Source organism: Podarcis vaucheri (assembly GCF_965113315.1).
Source record: "Podarcis vaucheri genome assembly, chromosome: 12".
Taxonomy (NCBI): Eukaryota; Metazoa; Chordata; class Lepidosauria; order Squamata; family Lacertidae; genus Podarcis; species Podarcis vaucheri.
In genome coordinates, this window is record NC_138750.1 from 43,677,094 (window position 1) to 43,698,311 (window position 21,218).

The window sequence follows — 21,218 nt, forward strand, 5'->3', positions numbered from 1 at the left end:
CATTACAAAATATTTTTTCCCCCAGCTGATACATATAGATTCTTATACATGTGAGTGTACAAGGAAGAAATTTATGTTTAGTGCCGCACAGGGATGGGAAACCTGCAGCTCTTCCGCTATTGCTGGACTCCAGTTCTTATCTGCTCCAGCCAGCAGGGTCAATGGTCAGAGCTGATGGGAGTTGAAGCTCAGCAGTGCCAGGGTGGGAACCAGCTCCCATCCTTGCTGCAGGACTTGGGAGCTGACCATGGCCCTAGTGGGGACTCCTTCTGCATCTCAGTCAGGGTACTCATTCCTGAGGGTAGCTCATACACTGAAGCCTCTTAACAGTGAGTATGTCCGTTCCATTACAGTGGATTTGATAATGGTTTGCCAAGTTTGTAACATGCCCTGGGTCCTCCGTTATAATGGAGAAAGGCAGCCTAGAAATGGAAGAAGTCACATTGTGTCACTGACACCACAAATGTGGGTGGAATAAGGCCTACTTACTGAGGACAGAGTGCAGCAGGGCTTATTCTAAACTACCCCCCCCCCACTGCAATAGTAGTTCCCCCTCCTCAAACTTTTAGTAAACAAAAGGAAGGGGTGGGCAAATGAAAATTATCAGCAAAATAAAGGAAGAAATAGACTACAAGGCTGAGGAAATCATTGGTGGCAAGGAAAAGATAGGTACATAAAAGAAGAATTCACTGGATGCCAAGATACAGGTTTGGGGCAATTTCTCTTTGGTTCACTCATGTGCACAACTGCACAAAAAATATTTCACACTCTTCCTCTTTTTCTTCTTCTACACAGCACAAAATGTGTTTAGCTGCATGTTACAATAAATCATGCATAAGTTACAGCACACAGATGACTTCATCAAGGCCAGACATGTTCCTGTAGATGTCTAATTAAGGCCCAGCCAACCAGTCATTTCTAGTAAAATGGCTTGAAAACATGTAAACAATATGAATATACAGATAGACTGTTCTGATATGACCATAGCTGTCAACTTTCAGATTTGAAAATAAGGGATCAGCAACCTCAAAAATAAGGGATCAGCAGCCTCACCTGTCCCGGGGACAGACTACGGGTTATCTAAGAATCCGGGATAGCAGCAGGAAGCAGCGGGAAATGGCGCTGGAATAAGGGAATTTCCCGCAAAAAAAGGGAAGGTTGACAGCTATGGATAGGACTGACATTTTTTGTTCCACTGAGCATCATAGGAGAGATATGTTAGTGAACATTGGCCTTATTAGTTAACTTTTATGTGCACAGAAATTCACCCCTAAATGCTGAATAAAAACACCCCAGACACTGAATAAAAACAACAGAGGATGTGCAGTGCCTATGTACTCTGTTCTTGATATTACCAGAGAGATCTGTGCAGCTGCATAATTTTTGTGGTTGTATGAAGATTTATAAGAGTGGAGTGGGGGATATAAGTTGTTTATCTCCTTTTTTTGCTATAAACCCATATCTCATCACATATTGCTCTAATTAATTTCTTAATTTACTGACACCCTGAGTAAAGAATTACTTTAAAGTGTCAGTACTATTTGTAAACTGATAGGTTTATGGTACTTATGCAACCAAAAAGTCCCAAGTTCTCAGAAAAGTACTTTTATACAAAGCTAGTAAATGCATATTAATAATGGTGAATGCAACAACAGAAACAACGAAAGGGGGGGTGCACTGTGTCCAACAGAAAATACCTGTATACAAACCTGACACTTAGATTTGCATGGACAGGCGGAGTCCCCCAAACCCTGGGCGGCCCCTGTGTGGAATAACAACTTAAGACAATGTGCTATGGGATTAAAATTGGCCACAACTTTATTATGTTTCAGATGAGGGTAGACCTTGGCTCAGGCACTGGGTGTTTAACCCTCCTAGTCCCCCACCGGGGATCTGGGGAACATCAGGGTTATCCAGAGTGTGTGAGTGGGGGGGTGGGTGGGCTAGCTCTGAAGAACATATGTTCAAGCAGAGAGAACCCCACCCCCGTTACGCCGCCGTTGCAGGGGAGAGCAATGACGACATCTAGGCGTACAGCCAAAGCCTCCCCTCAAAACAACCCCTTTAACGGGGAACCCTGGGATCACCGCCGCAAAGAGAAGGGGGCCGTGGGTCACCGTTACACGCCCATCCCCATTTAGGGAAGGTAGACTAAAGGATTCCGCCCAAGGCCTGATACCACCAATGCAGGATAATTCCTTTCCAGCCCTTCAACAGCGACCTTGCCGTAGCAGCGCCCACGTACCTGTGGAGAAAAGGTTAACCTGCAAAAGAAGTATTAACTGAGGGTGGGTAGGGTGGGAGAAGCTCTGGAGCCAGCTGACAGTTCCCAGATAAGATCCTCCCTCTATTGTGTGGGCAGGTGTTCCCTCCCCCTACCTGGCCTGATCACCTTGGCAACGCCTCCCCAGGCGGGATTGGGCAGCTGGCTGAGGTAGGCGGAGAACTCAAGGTATCCCATCTGGGGAAGGCGAAGCCAAGCCTGTTCTAGTGGTGCCACATAGGGCCCAGGGAGCTGTGCACGACCATGCAAAGGGCGCCCCCCATTTAATGTGGGGAGCATTCATTCTGACAACAAGCAGAGACTGAAATGGAACCTATAGGTTTCTTTGTGCTGTTCCAAGAGACTGAGGCTATGTACACATTAGTGGCTTAGACTCATAGAATTATAGAGCTGAAAGGGCTCTTAGGGTCATCTAGCCCAACCCCCTGCAATGCCGGAAGCTCAACTAAAGCATCCATAACAGATGGCCACCCAGCCATAAAAGTTTGCCCTACCACCACTGCATTTCAAGTCACAGTTGCATGTTTCTGTGCACACCAGAGACAGGACAGAGATGTCTTTATCCAATGCGCATCACCTCTTTGGTCTCCCCATGTCTGCAACCCCTCCCCCTCACCACTTCTAATCATGAAGCTGTCATTTGCACATGTGCAATGTTCGTCTCAAATGCGCACACCTCAGCTTAACTGCGAAGTGAATATGGCGTTTTAACTAGGTGGAAGCTGGTTTGAGGGAAAGCAGACCAATCTACAAAAGTGGCTGGGTGGGGTGGGGGGAAGGAGGTGGCCTGTGTGTTTCTCTGTGCTTGTATGAATTGATGTTTGTGGGGTGTGGGGCAGAATGGATGAATAGGCTGGGAGTCGCAGGGAGGAGGGTGGGGCAGGGAGAGGGAGGGAGAACAAGCAGGGTCGGAGGAAGGGGGTGCGGGTGGCCCGGGTGTCACCACCGAGGGGGTGACAAAATGTCGGGAGGCACTCAGCGCAGGGCCTGCAGCGCACCCGAACTACATGTCTCTCCTGGGAGTGACGCGGTGGCTTGGGCGTCCACAGAATCAGCGCTGCCCCAAACGGTCTGCCCGCCACCTCCCCCTCAGCTGTAGGGTGGCTGAATGGGAGGAGGCAGGCAGACTCCTTGGAGGCCCCGCAGGCGACTGTCACCGCCCCCATGGGCGACTGGCCCCACCCTGCGGTCACGAGCGCTGCCCCAGGCGCCCAATCGGCTTGCTCCACTGCTGAGAGCAAGCATGAGGAGGGAAATAGAAATGGATAGCTGCTGACTGCTATGTGAGTCCCCCCACCAGGGGCGAAACTAGGCTTTATTTCACCCAGGTCAAAGACCCAGTTTTGCACCGCCCCCATGTGCTTTTGTGTGTGCGCACACACACACACACACACACAGGCCACGAGCCTCAATTTTGTCCCTCTGGAGGCTTCGTCTGGGGCAAACAACCTGGCTAGCCCCCCCTGTAGCTACAGCTCTGCCCACCACCACTACTTTGCCCCAAGGGATGCAGCCCTCAACCCACAAAAAGTTGATTACCGGTACTTCTTATTTTAAAAACACACAGGGACGTGACTGGCAATTATGCATTTAGCATCATATCTAGTTTGACACTGAGGAATGCTTTTGGTTGGTAAGGGGACTGGTCAGGGTGGAGATGGCATGTACAGTGGTACCTCGGGTTACATACGCTTCAGGCTACAGACTCCGCTAACCCAGAAATAGTACCTCGGGTTAAGAACTTTGCTTCAGGATGAGAACAGAAATCGTGCTCTGGCAGCGCGGCAACAGCAGGAGGCCCCATTAGCTAAAGTGGTGCTCCAGGTTAAGAACAGTTTCAGGTTAAGAACAGACCTCTGGAATGAATTAAGTACTTAACCCGAGGTACCACTGTACTGACAGCTGGCTCTCTTTCTGTAGCTCCCTTAACATATATGAGTTGCAGCAACTGACCAGTAAAACCAATCTTCCTATTACAATATGGGACACTTATAATTATGATAGTGTTATCCACTGTGCTAAAAAAGTAAGATTTATTTATCTTGCCTAGGATCTCATTATTCATTTGGTCTGAGGCTGTTGCTTCTGCCATGACAATTTTATCTTTCTAAATCTTATTCATGTTTCATTAGCTTCTGCGATCTCTGTTGAAAGACAGTGTACTAAACCACGTGCTGTTTACTTGCCAATTAAGCATGATGCCTGTTCTGGTATAACCAGACAGCCTAGCCTGAATGCGTCTAGAAAATATGAAGAGCAACTAAGGACTTTTGTACAGAGACTAAGGACTGGGGATTCATTGACAGTGTAACTGATAACTGATCCTTAGAAAGAGCACATGGAACCTGGGAAATCCATGCCTAAGGTAGGTGTTATTAAACAGAGGAAGTATTGGTTGCAGAAACAAACAAAATGGAGAAGTGCATTAAAAAAAAAGGATGGGCTTTATTTATATGTGATTGTGTTTATTGTATGGAAATCTTAAATATGTAAACAGAATGCTTCAAGTTGTTCTCTGTACTACTATTGTACATCATGTGTATGTCTTTCAAGCTTTTTGTTTATGTGAGTATCCGCATATAATGTTTAGTGTGTATGTGTGTGTGTGTGTGTGTGTGTGTGTGTGTGTAATGTAGATTGAACAATTCAGCCTTTTCTCCTTGGAAAAGATAACATTCTGTTCTGTAGCTGATTAATTCAAACATAACTTTTATTGACAATGTTTTGGAGAAATGGGCACCCAGGACCAGTTTGCCCCCGTCACACATAGGCGGTGTATATATCTCTAATGCATGCACACCTGAAGTTATCTGAAATCATAAAGTCGTTGAGCAGTTAATATTTTGCTTGTGTGTTTCTAACTGCTTGTAGAAACTTACAGAATGTGCTTTATTTACACCTACAAAGCTATTCAGCTGCTTTTTTCCAATGTGCCCAGGATGCTTTTATTGAAGATGGTTCAGTATTAGTTTTTCCATAATAAGATCTTCTTTTCGTTTTATCGGGAGGCATAACAATTGTTTCATTGTTTCCATAAGGATATTGGGCATGATCCAGCCAAACTGAGTACCGACACCTTTTTTTTCTTTAATAAAAGCACTGGTCTTAATGCTATATGATATACTTAGGATAAATATGCATATTTGCAGGCAGATGTGTCCCAGAGAACATGAGTAGAGGAAGCGGAATTACCCCTTAGCTGAAGCATGTTACTTCGGGAATTTCAAAGCCTGGTGCCTTCATTACATATTTATAGGTGCCAAGTGAAAACATCCCTCTTCAACCAGGCCTTTTGAACTGTGTGGGGCCAGAGCGCCAGCTCCTTGGGGCCAAGGCACTGGGGGGGGGGGGGCTGATCTTTTTTTTAAGGAGCTGGGCGCCCTCACTGGTCAGATGACTCTCTCAATCCGGAAAAGGTGAGGGGCGAGGGTATTGCTTTGTTTCTTATTACATTATGTACTTTTGTGTTTTTATATTGTAAACTGCTCTGTGATCCTTGTACGTATATACATTTAATCGATAAATCAATAAGTAGATATATACATTTAATAAATAAATTATTCCGCACTTTCCAGTGCAATCGCCCCCCAATCCCCTTATCCCAAAATTCTACCTTTTCTGGTGGGGGGGGGAGTGTTTTTGTTGTGCAACAGCACCCTATCAGCTTTAATTGTGCAGCCTGAATTTTTTGGTATGTGACTGAAGCCTATCCAGAAATAGCAGATCTGGAATAACCCCTGGTACAATTTTACAAAACTTTCCAGAGGCATCTGGTTAGCCACTGTCAGAAACAAAATGCTGGTGTGCAAACAGGAGAGCTTCCATGCTCTTCTGAAAACATCTTATTTGTGTGGGAGCTGGGAGGATCCTCAGATTCATTACACTGTGACTACATTGTTAGTCATCAGTTAAAGGAAGAGACTCTGTGCATTCCATCTCAAAGGGAGGATGCCTCCGTCCCCTGCTCTTGCCGTAGCAGAACTGCTGCATTCCTAAACTGTTGGTAGCTGTTTCTGCAAACTGGTTCCGATAATCATCTCACGCCTTAATGTACTGATACTCAATTATGATTTGTCATTATAGAAAAATTGTCCTGGGGAGTAAGGAATTAAAATGGTTGTTTTAAATGTCAATAGCACAATGCAGAAATAGACCAGGTTGAAATTTCTGCAAAGGGCAAAGTATAGGCGCTTACACAACAATTGCTTAACATTAACATAAACAGCCTGTTGCAAACAATGCAAGTGTGAAATACTTCACAGAGGGATGGGATGTGAGTGGGATATTTTTATTTTTATTGGACTTTCTTCGATAGCTCCTAATAAAAGAGAAAAGCTCATTTTACACAGGAACATCTTTTGTAAGGAGTAAAGTGAGTGCAGCTGCTCAATTTATATATCTAGGCCAGCCAAAACAGGATGTTTATAAACAGAAGCTGAAAAGAATTGGGGAGAAAACTCAAAAAGCTGGAGGCTTACTCCGTCTTATAAGAAGAAGTATGAAATCTAACCCCATAAAGACTAGGTGACTACATTCCTGCCCAAATGTAGCTTTCTGCCCTTCAAATAATTGGGACCACTTCATCGTCTCACTTGATGACAGCCTTTGTCCACAACAGGATTCTCCTTTGCTGTGAAGACTTAGACATCTCTGGCTTCCTGTTTATTAAAAATCCATCTTGATTTGTTTTCCCATAGAAAGTAATGCAAAATGGATTAATCCGCTCCAGACTTTTAAAAACAACCCCTAAAACAGCAATTTAACATGAATTTCACTAACAATACAACTAATCCATAAAATGAAAGCAATAATCAACTGTACTATAAAATAAATAAGTTTTGTAGATGAGAAAAATTAAAATTATTATTTTTTCTTACCTGCACTGATGGTTGTCATTGTTTGGATGGGTGTGTGTGTGTGTGTGTTATCCATTTCCGCAGTCACTCACTCACTCAAACAGTAGCTGAACTGGGTTCCACACAGTCACAAAAAAAATTAACCAAAAAAGCCTCATAAACAAAAACGCAAAAGAAATAGCAAAAACAAAAGTACCAAACTTAATCTGTTCCAGAAGTCCATATGACTTCTCAAATGTTCAAAAACCAAGGCGCAGCTTCTGATAGGTGAAGGCGCCCCAGAAACAGCAGCCGACAGCCACATCGGACGTTCGGCTTCCCAAAAACACTTACTTCCAGGTTTTTCGGCATTTGGGAACCAAGGCGTTTGAGAACTAAGGTACCACTGTAATAGAAACATTTTATTTTATTTTTAAAAGGTTAGATGTTATGTGAGAGGCGCCAGGTTGCCCCCCAAGATTGGGGTGTGTGTGTCAGTGTGTGTTGCACCAGTCTCCCTCAATATTTTTTTTTTGGGGGGGGCGTTGGGCCCCTTCAAACAAATATTGAGGAGGCTGAAGACACCTCCACCCCCTAGAATTGGCGTACCTGTAGTACGTCAAGTGTAAGTTACCTCACACTCTCTAGAGCACTTTCCCCATTACAGTGGTACCTCAGGTTAAGTACTTAATTCGTTCCGGAGGTCCGTTCTTAACCTGAAACTGTTCTTAACCTGCTGCTGCGCCGCCGGAGCACAATTTCTGTTCTTCTCCTGAAGCAAAGTTCTTAAATTGAACCACTATTTCTGGGTTAGCGGAGTCTGTAACCTGAAGCGTATGTAACCCGAGGTACCACTGTATACTCCTTATTAATATCTATACAGCACCAATCTCTGAGGTACACTGAGATTCAGATTTGATCCTGTTGCAATAAACAAACAGAACAGCAGGCGGCAACCTACAGGTCACCTGGGCAACCAAGCACAGATGAAGGGAAAGTTCAAGGTCTATTACCTTGAACTTACCTTTCCCGCCCCGACCTGGCCACAGTGATCCATGCAACGGTCACCTCCAGGCTTGACTACTGTAATTCGCTCTACGCGGGGCTGCCCTTGAAGCTGTCCCAGAAACTCCAGCGGGTGCAGAATGCTGCAGCGAGGCTCCTCACGGGGTCTCTGCCATGGGAGCATATTCACCCAGTGCTTTTCAAGCTGCACTGGCTCCCGGTGGAGTACAGGGTCAGATTTAAGGTGCTGCTTTTGACCTTTAAAGCCCTTCACGGCCTAGGACCCTCGTACCTACGGGACCGCCTTTCCCGGTATGCCCCACGGAGAGCCTCAAGGTCCATAAATAGCAACACCCTAGTGGTCCCGGGCCCTAAGGAAGTTAGATTGGCTTCAACCAGAGCCAGGGCCTTTTCAGCTGTGGCTCCGGCCTGGTGGAACGCTCTGCCTCATGAGACCAGGGCCCTGCAGGATCTGATCTCTTTCCGCAGGGCCTGTAAGACAGAGTTGTTCTGCCTGGCCTTTGGCTTGGAGCCAGTTTGATTCCCTCCCCCTCTCTTTCTTTCTTTTTTCCTTTCCTTCTCCTGCGATGAGGCTACATTTTAATATTTTAATGTTCAATATTTTAATGTATTTTAATTTTGCTTTTAAGTTGTAATCATTCAACTTGTTTGTATTATTGCTTGTAAGCCGCTCTGAGTCCGGCCTAGGCTGGGGAGGGCAGGGTATAAATAAAAATTATTATTATTAAAAAGAGGTAAGAGGGATTTATTGTTTCGCCGCCCTGAGAAGTGTAGCGGCGTGAGGGGAATAAGGGTCTCTCGGCAAGCACTACTGACAGGACCCTTTGGGGGATGCTGTGACTGTTCAATGGGGCAAGATTCTGCTTTAAAGGTAAAGGGGAAGGTGGGGCCTTGGAATTCCCCTCAGTGCTCACAGTCTGCCCCTCAGGAGAGTCTTACGTCTCGAAACATTGACTTCCTCTTCAGCAGCCAACTCATGTATGCGTATCAATCTTTATGGAACTGCCTACTTTTCTTACACAGGACTTGGATGTCAGTCCTCTTTCTTTGACCTCCACAATAGACCTTGAACTTTCCCTTCATCTGTGCTTGGTTGCCCAGGTGACCTGTAGGTTGCCACCTGCTGTTCTGTTTGTTTATTGCAACAGGATCACATCTGAATCTCAACGTACCTCAGAGATTGGTACTGTATAGATATATCGTAAACACGCGCACACACACAGACACACATTTATGAACTGGTCTGCTCTTCATCGAAGAATATTACTCTGCGGTCATCACAAAGGGTTGCTTATATTTCAAGGAGTAGTCACCAATTAATAAATATTTACAACTCTACCTTCTTTTCCACAGGACGATTGCCTTATTCAGTGACCAACACAAGTAGAAAAATAAAATAAAGATGGCGTCTGAGAATGAAATAGCTATTGTGGGTATAGGATGCAACTTTCCTGGAGGTAAGTCTTTGGGTGGGGGAGTGATATAAGAAAGTTATCCATGTTTCTTTCACTCTTTTTATTGTTCTATGGCATAAAGCTTTCTCGTGATTTAAAGTAAAAGTAAACTAAGAATTCAGCACTAGTTATTGAGAGATACCAATACAGTGGTACCTCAGGTTACATACGCTTCAGGTTACATACGCTTCAGGTTACACACTCCGCTAACCCAGAAATAGTGCTTCAGGTTAAGAACTTTGCTTCAGGATAAGAACAGAAATCGTGCTGCGGCAGCACAGCAGCAGGAGGAGGCCCCATTAGCTAAAGTGGTGCTTCAGGTTAAGAACAGTTTCAGGTTAAGAACAGACCTCCGGAACGAATTAATTACTTAACCTGAGGTACCAGTGTATTTAAATTCTTGCTAGAAATATTTTTAATATGTCCCTGTCATGAACATGGAGAAGTGAATGTCTGTGATATTGTGAAGTCCACTGCAAATTCAGGTTTTTTACATGACAAATCTTGGAATTTTGAATCTCAGCAATACTCTTTAAATGTATGATCTAACTTTCACAACAAGCAGCATAGCACATATCAGTTTAATTATGTATTTTGCCTTCCTGAACTTGGAATATGCTAACCTATGCTAACCTTATGCCTTCACAACTAGATGGCTCTCATCTGAGAGATGCCATCCAAACAAATATGGTAGCAGCTGAATGCAATTTTCATAGGAACATCATGCAGAAAAATTACAGACAGTATGGTGAGATTATGTGATTTAGGAAAAGGTCCAATTTTCTAAGAAATTTGACATTTTGTAGCACTTGAAATGCAAATTTAATTTGTATCGCATTTTGAAAGTTGGATTTCTCATGTAAGTTCAAATAAACTGAACAAGACAGGTTTGACATTTTGAAAACAGAAACAGTATATTTTAATACATCTAAAAATGTATATTTAAATCTTCATGCAACAGGTGAAGGAATTGACAGTTTCTGGAAAGTGTTAGAGAATGGCAGAAACTGCACTACAGAAATACCTCCAGAAAGATTTAACATTAGAGAGTGGTATGATCCAGGTGACGACAAACCAGGTAAAATACGTACAACTCGTGCTGCTCTTCTTGATGAGTAAGTCATATATTTTGCTAATAAATCCTTCAGACTTTCTAAACTTGCAGATTTCCCCCTTGAAATGACTCGCTGATGTAATATGTGTTATTATATGAACCTTTCAAAATATCTCTTAAAACTAACGAGCAATCTCAAAGTGCTGCGTTATAATGAATGCATTTCCACACTACGGGAGCTGCTTTGGGTGCAAATCTTATGCTGAAATTGTACACTATATGAACTTCACAAAAAAGGGTAATGCCATCATAATACTAATGTCCCTCCACATTCTGCTCATCAGCTACAATTTTGAGTGTGGGTATTAATCTCTTTTCCAACTACATGATCGGAAGGCCTTGAGGGCAGGACCTGTGCTGAGGTGGTTTGGTGAGCAGCATGAACAGAGGCACATTTTAAGCCTCTTTGAGTTCTTTTTTTCTGAAAAAGTGACTAGTTAATAATCGCCACAACAATAATAAATTCATCATTATCATTATTATTTCCTTACACTTTATTCCCCACCTTCCATCATGGAATCCAAGTTCCAGGCATTCACCAACCCAGGTACATCTGGACCTGCTCAGCTTCAGTAAGGAGATGTCCCTAAGTGCCTTCAGACCAGATGTTGTCTCTATGCTCCTCCAAATGTCCCATAAATCACAGCCAGTGTGCCCAACAAATGCCTCATTCTTGCTTCAGATCATACCCTGGGACTAAGGCAGCTATAACCCATTTTAGCACTGTTGTCTCCTACATGAGAGTTATCCTTATTCCCAGCGCTCTTTTTCTAGAAAAAGAGGTGGTGGAACTCACTATGAACACCTCCTTTGTCCTCTTATAATGGCAATGGTGCCCACCTGATGCCAAACTTTCCATAAAGTTGGAAAATAAAGAACTTCTGGATTTAGAAGGGTTTAATAACAAATTTGGGTGGCACGCGTACCTATGGTGCGATAAAAAGAGGGTGCATAAGGGGTTTGGCAACCATGTTTTCAGAGGTTCATTAATAGAGGTCTGGGATAGATATAAAAACATACTGGAACCAAAAACACCCCATTGGCTTTCCCCGTTGGAGATAATGTGTGTGAAGAAAATTAACATGAGAGGAAAATGGGGAAAGTATGAAGAAATGGTGACCAATGAAGGAGGGAAGTGGAAAGTAAAATCATATGACCAGGTCAAAGTTTTCACATATGACTGGCTGCACTACTATCAGATTAACGAAATGTTTAAAAAAGAGGTGAAGGAAAGGGGTTATAAGGAAAAAGAATCTAGATATCAAAAAGATATAATAAATAGTGAACACAAAAATTTGTCAAAAATGTATAAAATACTGTTGGAGTGGAACACGATGGATGAAGAAGTGAAATCGGTGATGGTTCAGTGGGCAAGGGACTTTGGCTACAATATCCAATTAGAGGACTGGGAAAGGTTGTGGAAAGTGAATATAAAATTTACGGCATGTACACTATTGAAGGAAAATATGATGAAAATGCTTTATAGGTGGTACATGACACCAGTAAAACTGGCAAAGATGTATAAGGTAGACAACAAATGCTGGAAATGTGGACAGAAAGAAGGGACATTTTACCATCAGTGGTGGGAATGTAAAAAAGTTAAAAGCTTTTGGGAGGAGATCTACAATGAAATGAAAAAGATGTTAAGATACACTTTTACTAAAAGACCAGAAGCCTTCTTATTGGGTATTGTAGGAAAGGATATTGGAAGAAAGGATTGCAAACTCTTCCAATATGCGGTAACGGCTGCCAGAATCGTGTTGGCTCAGAAGTGGAAGCAGGAGGAAACCCCAACGGTAGAAGAGTGGAGAGAAAAATTGACAGAATACGCAGAATTGGACAAATTAACAGGGAAAATCAGATATACTAAAGATCAAAAGTTTATTCAAGACTGGGGAAAATTTGTGGGTTATCTGGAAAACAACTGTGCTGTAAATATAACGCTAGTGGGGTTCAAAGAGGCACTGTAAAGAATTAATAAGTATTGTCTATTAGAAATAATGAAGGAAGGGAGGAATAAATGACAATATGTAAGAATGGAATGTGTATGAATAGGTATAACTACGAATGATTGTCAACAACGTTGAGGGAAGTCTATATTGGATAAGATTTGTTGTGATACGGATAAAATGTATATTTGGTTGGATACCAATAAAATTTTAAAATGCAAAAAAAAAAAGAGAGAGAGAGAGAGATGCCAAACTGAGTTCCAGCGAGTTCTGGTGGGGGAGGGGGAGCCCTGATTATACTGCAGTGCAGCTTTTCCTGGTGCAATAGTTTCAAGCCATGGTGTTTCACTGGTATTTCCACCAGCTTCATACAGTGGTACCTTGGTTTAAGAACAGCTTAGTTTATGAACAACTTGGATTTAGAATGCTGCAAACCTGGAAGGTGTTTTGGTTTGTGAACTTTGCCTTGGAAGCAGAACATGTTCCGCTTCCCGTTGAGTGTGTTTCATTTGTAAACTGAGTCCCCGCTGCTATGGGAAAGCACGCCTTGGTTTAAGAACGGACTTCCGGAACAGATTAAGTTCATAAACCAAGGTACCACTGCACTATGAAATGACATGGGCACAGTGTCCTATCTGCTGTGTCCTGTCTTGACAATTTATGTGCTGGTACAACATGTAGTATTAGGCTTCAATGAATTTTAAGTATATCTTATCAGAGCATGTTGGATTAAGCAGTATATGAATCACACCATATATCATGTCATACCTCCATTTATTTTTTTTAGATTGAATGCATTCGATAACAAGCTGTTTGGCATCAGCAATGAGGAAGCTGAGCGTATGGATCCTCAGCAAAAGTTACTCATGGAATGTACCTACAGAGCACTGGAAGATGCAGGAGTCACTCCTGAAAACATTAGTGGTACCAAAACAGGGGTTTTTGTTGGTAAGATAATAGTTATGATGCAGAAGATTTTGTATATTTACATTGCATACCATATATCTGCTTTAGAGGGGGCCACACGACGATTGGTAACACTACATCTATATGGGCGTTTACACCTGGCAATTCCAAATAAAATGATGTTGGAAGACGCTAGATAATTGCTTTGTCAGAATTGACAATATTGGATAATATTGTTAGGCCTTTAAAATATGTCTTTCCAAGTGAGTTCCTAAATTCCTCTCTTCCCCAGCATAGGAAAAGGCCACAAGTTTGGTAATTTAAAAATTGGTTTACTTACAAACTCATCAAATGTCAGCTTCATGTGCTTTTCCATACGTTCATCAGAAAACATTGCACAGGCAGGAAAACTTAGCTTAGTTACAAAGTGGTAAAAGTTCCTAGATTTATTGGAATACGAACACAAGGGTGGCTGGTGAGAGCCATGTGGCTGAGCTGAAACAAGCAGCTCAAACCTCCTCACACACTGAGTTTCTCAAGTAGATGGGACCATAAGCCTGATTACCTATCTCATCCCAAGGTCAGGGGACGTGACATAGCTAAGCTTGGCAGGAGAGCTCACTCTGTGTTTTTAATCCCTTCAGGCATTAATTAAACTTAAGCATGTTGGTTGTGTGCGAGGCTGGTTATCATAGAATCATAGAGTTGGAAGAGACCACAAGGGCCATCGAGTCCAACCCCCTGCCAAGCAGGAAACACCATCAGAGCACTCCTGACATATGGTTGTCAAGCCTCTGCTTAAAGACCTCCAAAGTAGGAGACTCCACCACACTCCTTGGCAGCAAATTCCACTGTCGAACAGCTCTTACTGTCAGGAAGTTCTTCCTAATGTTTAGGTGGAATCTTCTTTCTTGTAGTTTGGATCCATTGCTCCGTGTCCGCTTCTCTGGAGCAGCAGAAAACAACCTTTCTCCCTCCTCCATGTGACATCCTTTTATATATTTGAACATGGCTATCATATCACCCCTTAACCTCCTCTTCTCCAGGCTAAACATGCCCAGCTCCCTTAGCCGTTCCTCATAAGGCATCGTTTCCAGGCCTTTGACCATTTTGGTTGCCCTCCTCTGGACACGTTCCAGTTTGTCAGTGTCCTTCTTGAACTGTGGTGCCCAGAAGTGGACACAGTACTCCAGGTGAGGTCTGACCAGAGCAGAATACAGTGGCACTATTACTTCCCTTGATCTAGATGCTATACTCCTATTGATGCAGCCCAGAATTGCATTGGCTTTTTTAGCTGCCGCGTCACACTGTTGGCTCATGTCAAGTTTGTGGTCAACCAAGACTCCTAGATCCTTTTCACATGTACTGCTCTCAAGCCAGGTGTCCCCCATCTTGTATTTGTGCCTCTCATTTTTTTTGCCCAAGTGCAATACTTTACATTTCTCCCTGTTAAAATTCATCTTGTTTGTTTTTGCCCAGTTCTCTAATCTGTCAAGGTCGTTTTGAAGTGTGATCCTGTCCTCTGGGGTGTTAGCCACCCCTCCCAATTTGGTGTCATCTGCAAATTTGATCAAGATGCCCTTGAGTCCATCATCCAAGTCGTTGATTTACAGATTTACTGTGAAGGGAAACTGAGATGAGGAAACACATGCTGCTTAAGTGCCTTAGAAGAAGCACAGAATAAAAGTGAAATAATAAATAATTGTAGGATAGGAGGTGAAGAATAAAAACCAGTACTAGATGTAGATTTGAGTGTAAATTGACCTTAAAAACAAATGTTCTGTATTTACAGGCCTGATGAATCGAGACTATGAATCTATAATCAGCAGGGCAGTTGCTGAAATAAACCATTATGATGCCACAGGGGCAGCAATGAGTACAGCTGCTCATCGGATTTCATACAGTTTTAATTTGACTGGACCATCAATTGCCATTGATACAGCTTGTTCATCTTTTCTCTCTGCTTTGGACCTTGGTTACAAAGCCATTAAACAAGGTATTCTTGGTTACTAGGTTTCTTATGCATACCATTAACCGTGATTCTCAAACTCCCCCCCCCCATAGATCACTTGAAAATTGCTGAGGGTCTTAGTGGATCACTAAATGATTTTTCTGTGTATTATATCAACTGTAATGCACTGTGCTAGGTGGTGCATGGAACCTCGGTTGTCAAACACTTCGGAAGTTGAACGTTGCGGATTTCAAACGCTGACAACCCGGAAGTGAATGCTTCCATTTTTGAACGCGCCTCGGAAGTCGAATGGCTTCTGAGGTGCATTTCTCCATTTTTTCAGTGGATTTTGCCGACCGGCAATTGCGCCTCAGTTGTCAAACGTTTTGGAAGTCAAATGGTCTTCCAGAACGGATTACGTTCGGCAACCAACGTTCCACTGCTTATGCCCTGCCTGATCCAGGAGAGGCTAGTTTAAAACATGGAGATGAGAGACAAAGATATGCCCAACAAAGGATTCTGCAAGAGAAATCACCATGATGACACAGATGGTATCAACACCTCGTGGCTACGTGAATGAAATATTCGTTTTCCCCCTTTCATGATTTCAGTCTCGTTTTGTTTTTCTGTACCTTTGATATAGGAGACTGCGAATCTGCTATCTGCGGAGGAGTAAATTGCATCATAGAGCCTTGGAAGTTTGTATCTCTGAGTAAAGCAAACCTTTTATCACTTGACGGAATTAGTAAACCCTTCTCTAAACATGCAGGTGGCTATGGAAGAGGAGAAGGATGTGGCGTTCTTTTATTAAAGCCACTGGTAAAGGTAGGGTGTTTATACTGAACTCTCAATTTCCCAAATGTCCCAGGGATGTTCATTGGGTCTAGTGTGCTTTGGAAAGGAGAACACCAGAGACTTGCTGTCTTTGTAATATTTGCTTTTTTAAAAAATATGCCCAAGCAGAACCTAAGTGGAGGCAAACAGGCATTCCTTCAAGGTAGCACTGATGCTACTCTGTCTCAAATCTCCAAAAACAGTTCCAGAAAGATTCTCTGCCTATGTCACTAAGCCTTCAAAATGGCCATCTACCTTTGGCTGCTGTTTCTTGGCATGATCCCCTGAACTAGAGGTTTTAACCTCCAAATTCTGATTGGTATCTAAATTAGAAGATATTGGAGAGATTCCCAATTATCATGAGACTCTCTTCTAAACAGATACTATTTATTTATTATATTTATATCCTGTCTTTCTTCAAAGGAACTCAAGGTGGCATACATTGTGCTCTACCCTGTTATCCAATGACTGAAAGATGGTCATTGATCTAAAGCCACACGATTAATGACTGAAAGCAGATTTGAAACTTGATCTTCCCAGTACTAGTCTGACATTCTGATTACACCAGACTGACCCCTTAATTTACTCACTATTGAAGTATTCCAAACTATTAACCAGAAAACAGTCCAACAAGAAATAGTTGGCCACTAAAAAATGCGTAACTGCCACATAATAATTACAAATTTCCCCAATATCCCTCGAAATAAATGGCTGGAATATCTTGCTGCTCTTGTACTGTAAGTAATGATTAAGAGAGCAAGAATGGTGCAGAAAAAAAGTAATACCATGGCTCAGAAAAAAAGTGAATTCAGGATAAACTTGTATATCCTACTGGCCTGCAGTAGGTAGTTTAGGATCATGGACTTTGGTAATTATATCACCAAAGCAACCTCACGGGAAGTTACAGATGAGGAGAAGATTCAGTGTTACTGAAAGGTCCAAACACTGCTCTCAAACAAAATCGATCAGTGCTGTCGCTGTTAAAACAAATCTAAATATAATCATGCTGCAACAGTTACTTAATGTTTGATAACATTGTGTATTCCTCGAATCTTTTGTCCACAAATAGGCACAGGAAGAATTCAACAAAATATGGGGCATCATCAGCATCACAGCAATCAACCAGAATGGAAGTTCTGTTGCTCCAGGCACGCGATCATCTCAAGCAGCACAAGAGTTGTTACTTAACATTTATCCAACATATATTGATCCTCCCGATTTGTCCCCTCTCAAGATTGGCTCCGTTAAAGGGAACATTGGGCACACAGAGTCAGCTGCTGGGGCAGCAGGCTTAATCAAAGTTCTTCTCATGATGCACCATGGGAAGATAGTCCCATCCTTGCACTTTTCAGAGAGCACCAGCAGCATAAATACAGGGAAACTGAATCTCTCCATCCCAACAACAGTGGAGAAGTGGGAGGAGCCTGGTGAATATGGCAGAGTTGCTGGGATCAGTTGTTTTGGATTTGGTGGGACCAATGCCCATGTGGTTGTCAAACAATTTAAACAGGCCCAGGTTACCCTTCCAGCCCAAAGGCCCGTTGAATTATTTGTCATTTCGGCAGCTTTAAGGAGTTCTCTCAAACGGGTGATAGAAGACACAGCTAGGTACCTTAATACCAGTGAATCAGCGACACTCCCAAATCTGGCCTACACATCTGCTTGTAGAAGAAGTCATATAAACCACAAATACAGGAAAGCGTTTGTGGCATCCTCTCTCCAGCACTTACAGCAACAGCTTAATTCAATTGAAATGGAAACTGTTTCACGGAAAAAGCCTGCAGAATTGATCTTTGTGTTCTCCGGTAATGGTTTGAATTTCAAAGGGATATGTAGAATCCTGCTGAAATCTGAGCCCGTCTTCAGAGACAAATGTATTGAAACCAAGCAATTATTTCAGCAGCTTTCACCCACTGGAATTTTGAATTTAACAGAAAGTGAGCACAATGATTTGCCCAGGCCTGAAGTTGCCCAGCCCTTACTCTTTACTCTGCAGGTGGCCTTGGTTACACTCCTGCAACACTGGGGCGTTAAGCCAATTGGTGCTGTTGGCTATTCAGTTGGCGAAGTAGCTGCTGCCCATTGTGCTGGCTTGATTTCCCTGGAAGATGCTGTCAAAGTCATCTACCACAGGAGCAGGCTGCAGGCTAAAGTCACTCGAGGCAGAATGCTGTGTTAAAATTCAATTTTCAAACTTTAGCTGATCATGTTTTATCTCAAAATTTGTTGCTGAAGTGTCATTTTTATGAACTTGTTTCTGAAGAGGCAGGTAGTAATCCTGAGCTTGCTGGTGAAGCTGGATTCAAAAACCACTCTCTAAATGAGCCTGTAGATTATGCAATCACACTTTTGAAAAGCCTGGCTAAAACAATCCCTGTTGATCTTTCAATGCATACGCCACTTTCATTATTGGGTGTAGACTCTAACATTAGCCTTTACTCTACAGAATCGTATCTTTACGGAAAGGAGAGTGGAAATACCTCTCACGAAACTACTTAATCCTCAGTCCACTGTGTCAACTTTAATCTTATACTTGAAAGAAAATTCTGACACAACCGATTCTCATGTTGTGGGTGAACATGTCAGATGACACAGCGATTCTTCAAACAGCTCTTGTTTATTCACAGGCCAGAACAGAACTGAACTGAAGGGTTCAGCCAGCCTGCTTATATAGAGCTCCAGTACCACGCAACTGTAACAACTTTCTGTAACTATCCAATCACTGAACGTCACTTTCAATCCCTTATTGCATATGTGGACCTGAGTGAAAACTATCTACAGTATCCCCCTGCTGGCCAGGGTGAGAACTTCAGTACATAACAGTACCAATGTTGGAAGCTGGTTGTAGAAATGCATTTCCAGGCATTATACTAAATTAATTATCAGTAATGGCTTAATGTTCAGGGTTTGTTTTTTGCAGTTCAGTTCAGACCTCAAAACCCCTTGATTGCCATGGCACTACTAGTCCCCAATATGGAAACCTCTCTCTATACAGGACACGTTCTGGCCATGCCTATCACCACAGTCTGACGGGTAAGACGTAGGCACAGTAGGTGGCTTGTGGTAGAAGATATAAATGCATATGACAAATGGAGCAAGTCCAATGTCTTTTCAGTTCGGTGCACAATACAGAATTTCTGTTTAGCTACAAATTTCTGATTGTGCAAAACAGTTAGATGTATCTGTATGTAACACTGCAGGCCAACACAGACCTACCTGGGATAAACCTCAGTTGAAAAAAATTGTGTTTATTTTTTAGTAGGCATGTAGAGTGTTGCTCTGGAGGCATGAATATGATTGCAGCCTTCAATTTCTACCATTCAATTCACTGGGCAACATTTTTTTACTTTTTGAATGTTGTCTAAATTTCTACAACTGATTTAGGGTATTTTTGCACTGCTGAATCAGGAAATGGCATCCATTTCTCTCCATCAGGTCAGGTTTACTGTAAACTGAATGGTGGGCATTGATAAAGGTAAGTACACGTAAATTGCATGTTGCTTCACCATTTTTCAAACTTCAGGGCTTAAACTTCCGTTTCTTGCAACTCCAGGAATGCTCAGCGGCAGGGAGGTCTCTCTTCAGAGTCCATCAGTAGTCAGCCATCATGACTGCGTCCCAGCGACCCTGATACCTGATCTCCATCTATTTCATGTCCTGATGGAATCTCTCCCCCTGCTCGTCACTCATTGAACCCAGGTTCTCAGGAAACCGGTCCATATGTGAAAATAGGTAGTACATCTTGACGCTCATGTTGCAGCCCAGGTTTCTGAAAGCAGTCAGCATGTTGTTGACAAGTTCTGTGTAGTTTCTGGTCTTATTGTTGCCAAGAAAGTTCTTCACTACCAGAAAAATGCCTTCCATGCTTTCAGTTCCACTTCGTTCACTGACTTTCCAAACTCTGGATCTCTGATGAGCTGACGGATGTGAGGACCGTCAAAGATGCCAGCTTTCAACTTCTCCATGGTCAATCCTGGAAAAGCCTGGCACAAGTAAGTGAAGCAGTCACCATCCTTGTCCAGAGCCTTGGTGAACTGCTTGATTAAGCCGAGCTTGATGTGCAGCGGTGAGAAGAGTATTCTGTCTCTGTCCACCAGAGGGTCGTTGATGACGTTCCTTTTTTTGCAAGGCATCAATTCCTCCCGCACAGGCCAGTCCTTCTTCATGTAATGCTGAGCACGGTCCCTACTATCCCACATGCACAGAAAACATGGGTACTTGGTGAAGCCAGACTGTTGTCCCAACAAAAAGTTCACCATCTTCAGGTCAACACAAATAAACCACTTATGCTGATCATAACCAATTTTCTCCAGCACATACTTCACCGCTTCATAGTTCTCCTTCAGTGTACTCAAGTGAGCCAGGGGTATAAAGGCAAACTGGTTGCCGTTGTGTAGCAGAACACATTTCAGTGATCGCTTGCTGCTGTCAATGAACAGTCTCCAATCTTTGGGTTCGTACTGTGGCACTCCAAGCTTGAGCAGAAGCTGCGCAATATCTGCACAGTACACCAAGTCCTTCTCTTCCGAGAAAAAACAGAGGTTTTATGACTTCAAATTGATCCCTTTTTGACATAATCACCCAGAACTATCGGACGTATATCCTTCTTGTCATTAAAATAATCATTTCCAATCAAAACAATTATTCGACATGGCATTTTACCCCCACCAACTTCTTCTTCTACACACAAGCGTACATGTGAACAAAAACGTAAAAAAACGACATGTGGTCATAGCTCAAAAACTTGACCTGATTGAGCAAAACCAATGTGATTTTTAGATTCAGCGCATCAGATTCATCCTAAATCAACTGAAAAAACGCAAACAAATTTGTTGTTGACCAGTGATTTACCGGTAAGTACAATT

General features: G+C 42.8%; 1 protein-coding gene across 2 annotated transcripts; it reads left to right on the plus strand.

Annotated features, from left to right (window-relative positions):
• The first annotated feature begins 3,667 nt into the window (after positions 1 to 3,667).
• LOC309515702 (uncharacterized protein) lies at positions 3,668 to 20,186 on the plus strand. Of its 2 annotated transcripts, XM_082193793.1 has the most exons (7): positions 3,668 to 4,649; positions 9,499 to 9,602; positions 10,561 to 10,714; positions 13,450 to 13,610; positions 15,361 to 15,564; positions 16,163 to 16,344; positions 17,423 to 20,186. In XM_082193793.1, the coding sequence occupies exons 2-7, from the start codon at positions 9,548 to 9,550 to the stop codon at positions 18,530 to 18,532; spliced, it is 1,866 nt and encodes a 621-aa protein (XP_082049919.1). In that variant the 5' UTR covers positions 3,668 to 4,649; positions 9,499 to 9,547; the 3' UTR covers positions 18,533 to 20,186. The 2 variants fall into 2 exon arrangements, with proteins under 2 accessions (XP_082049919.1, XP_082049920.1); XM_082193794.1 differs by lacking the exon at positions 3,668 to 4,649 and having other exon boundaries at positions 9,279 to 9,602.
• The last annotated feature ends 1,032 nt before the right edge of the window (positions 20,187 to 21,218 follow it).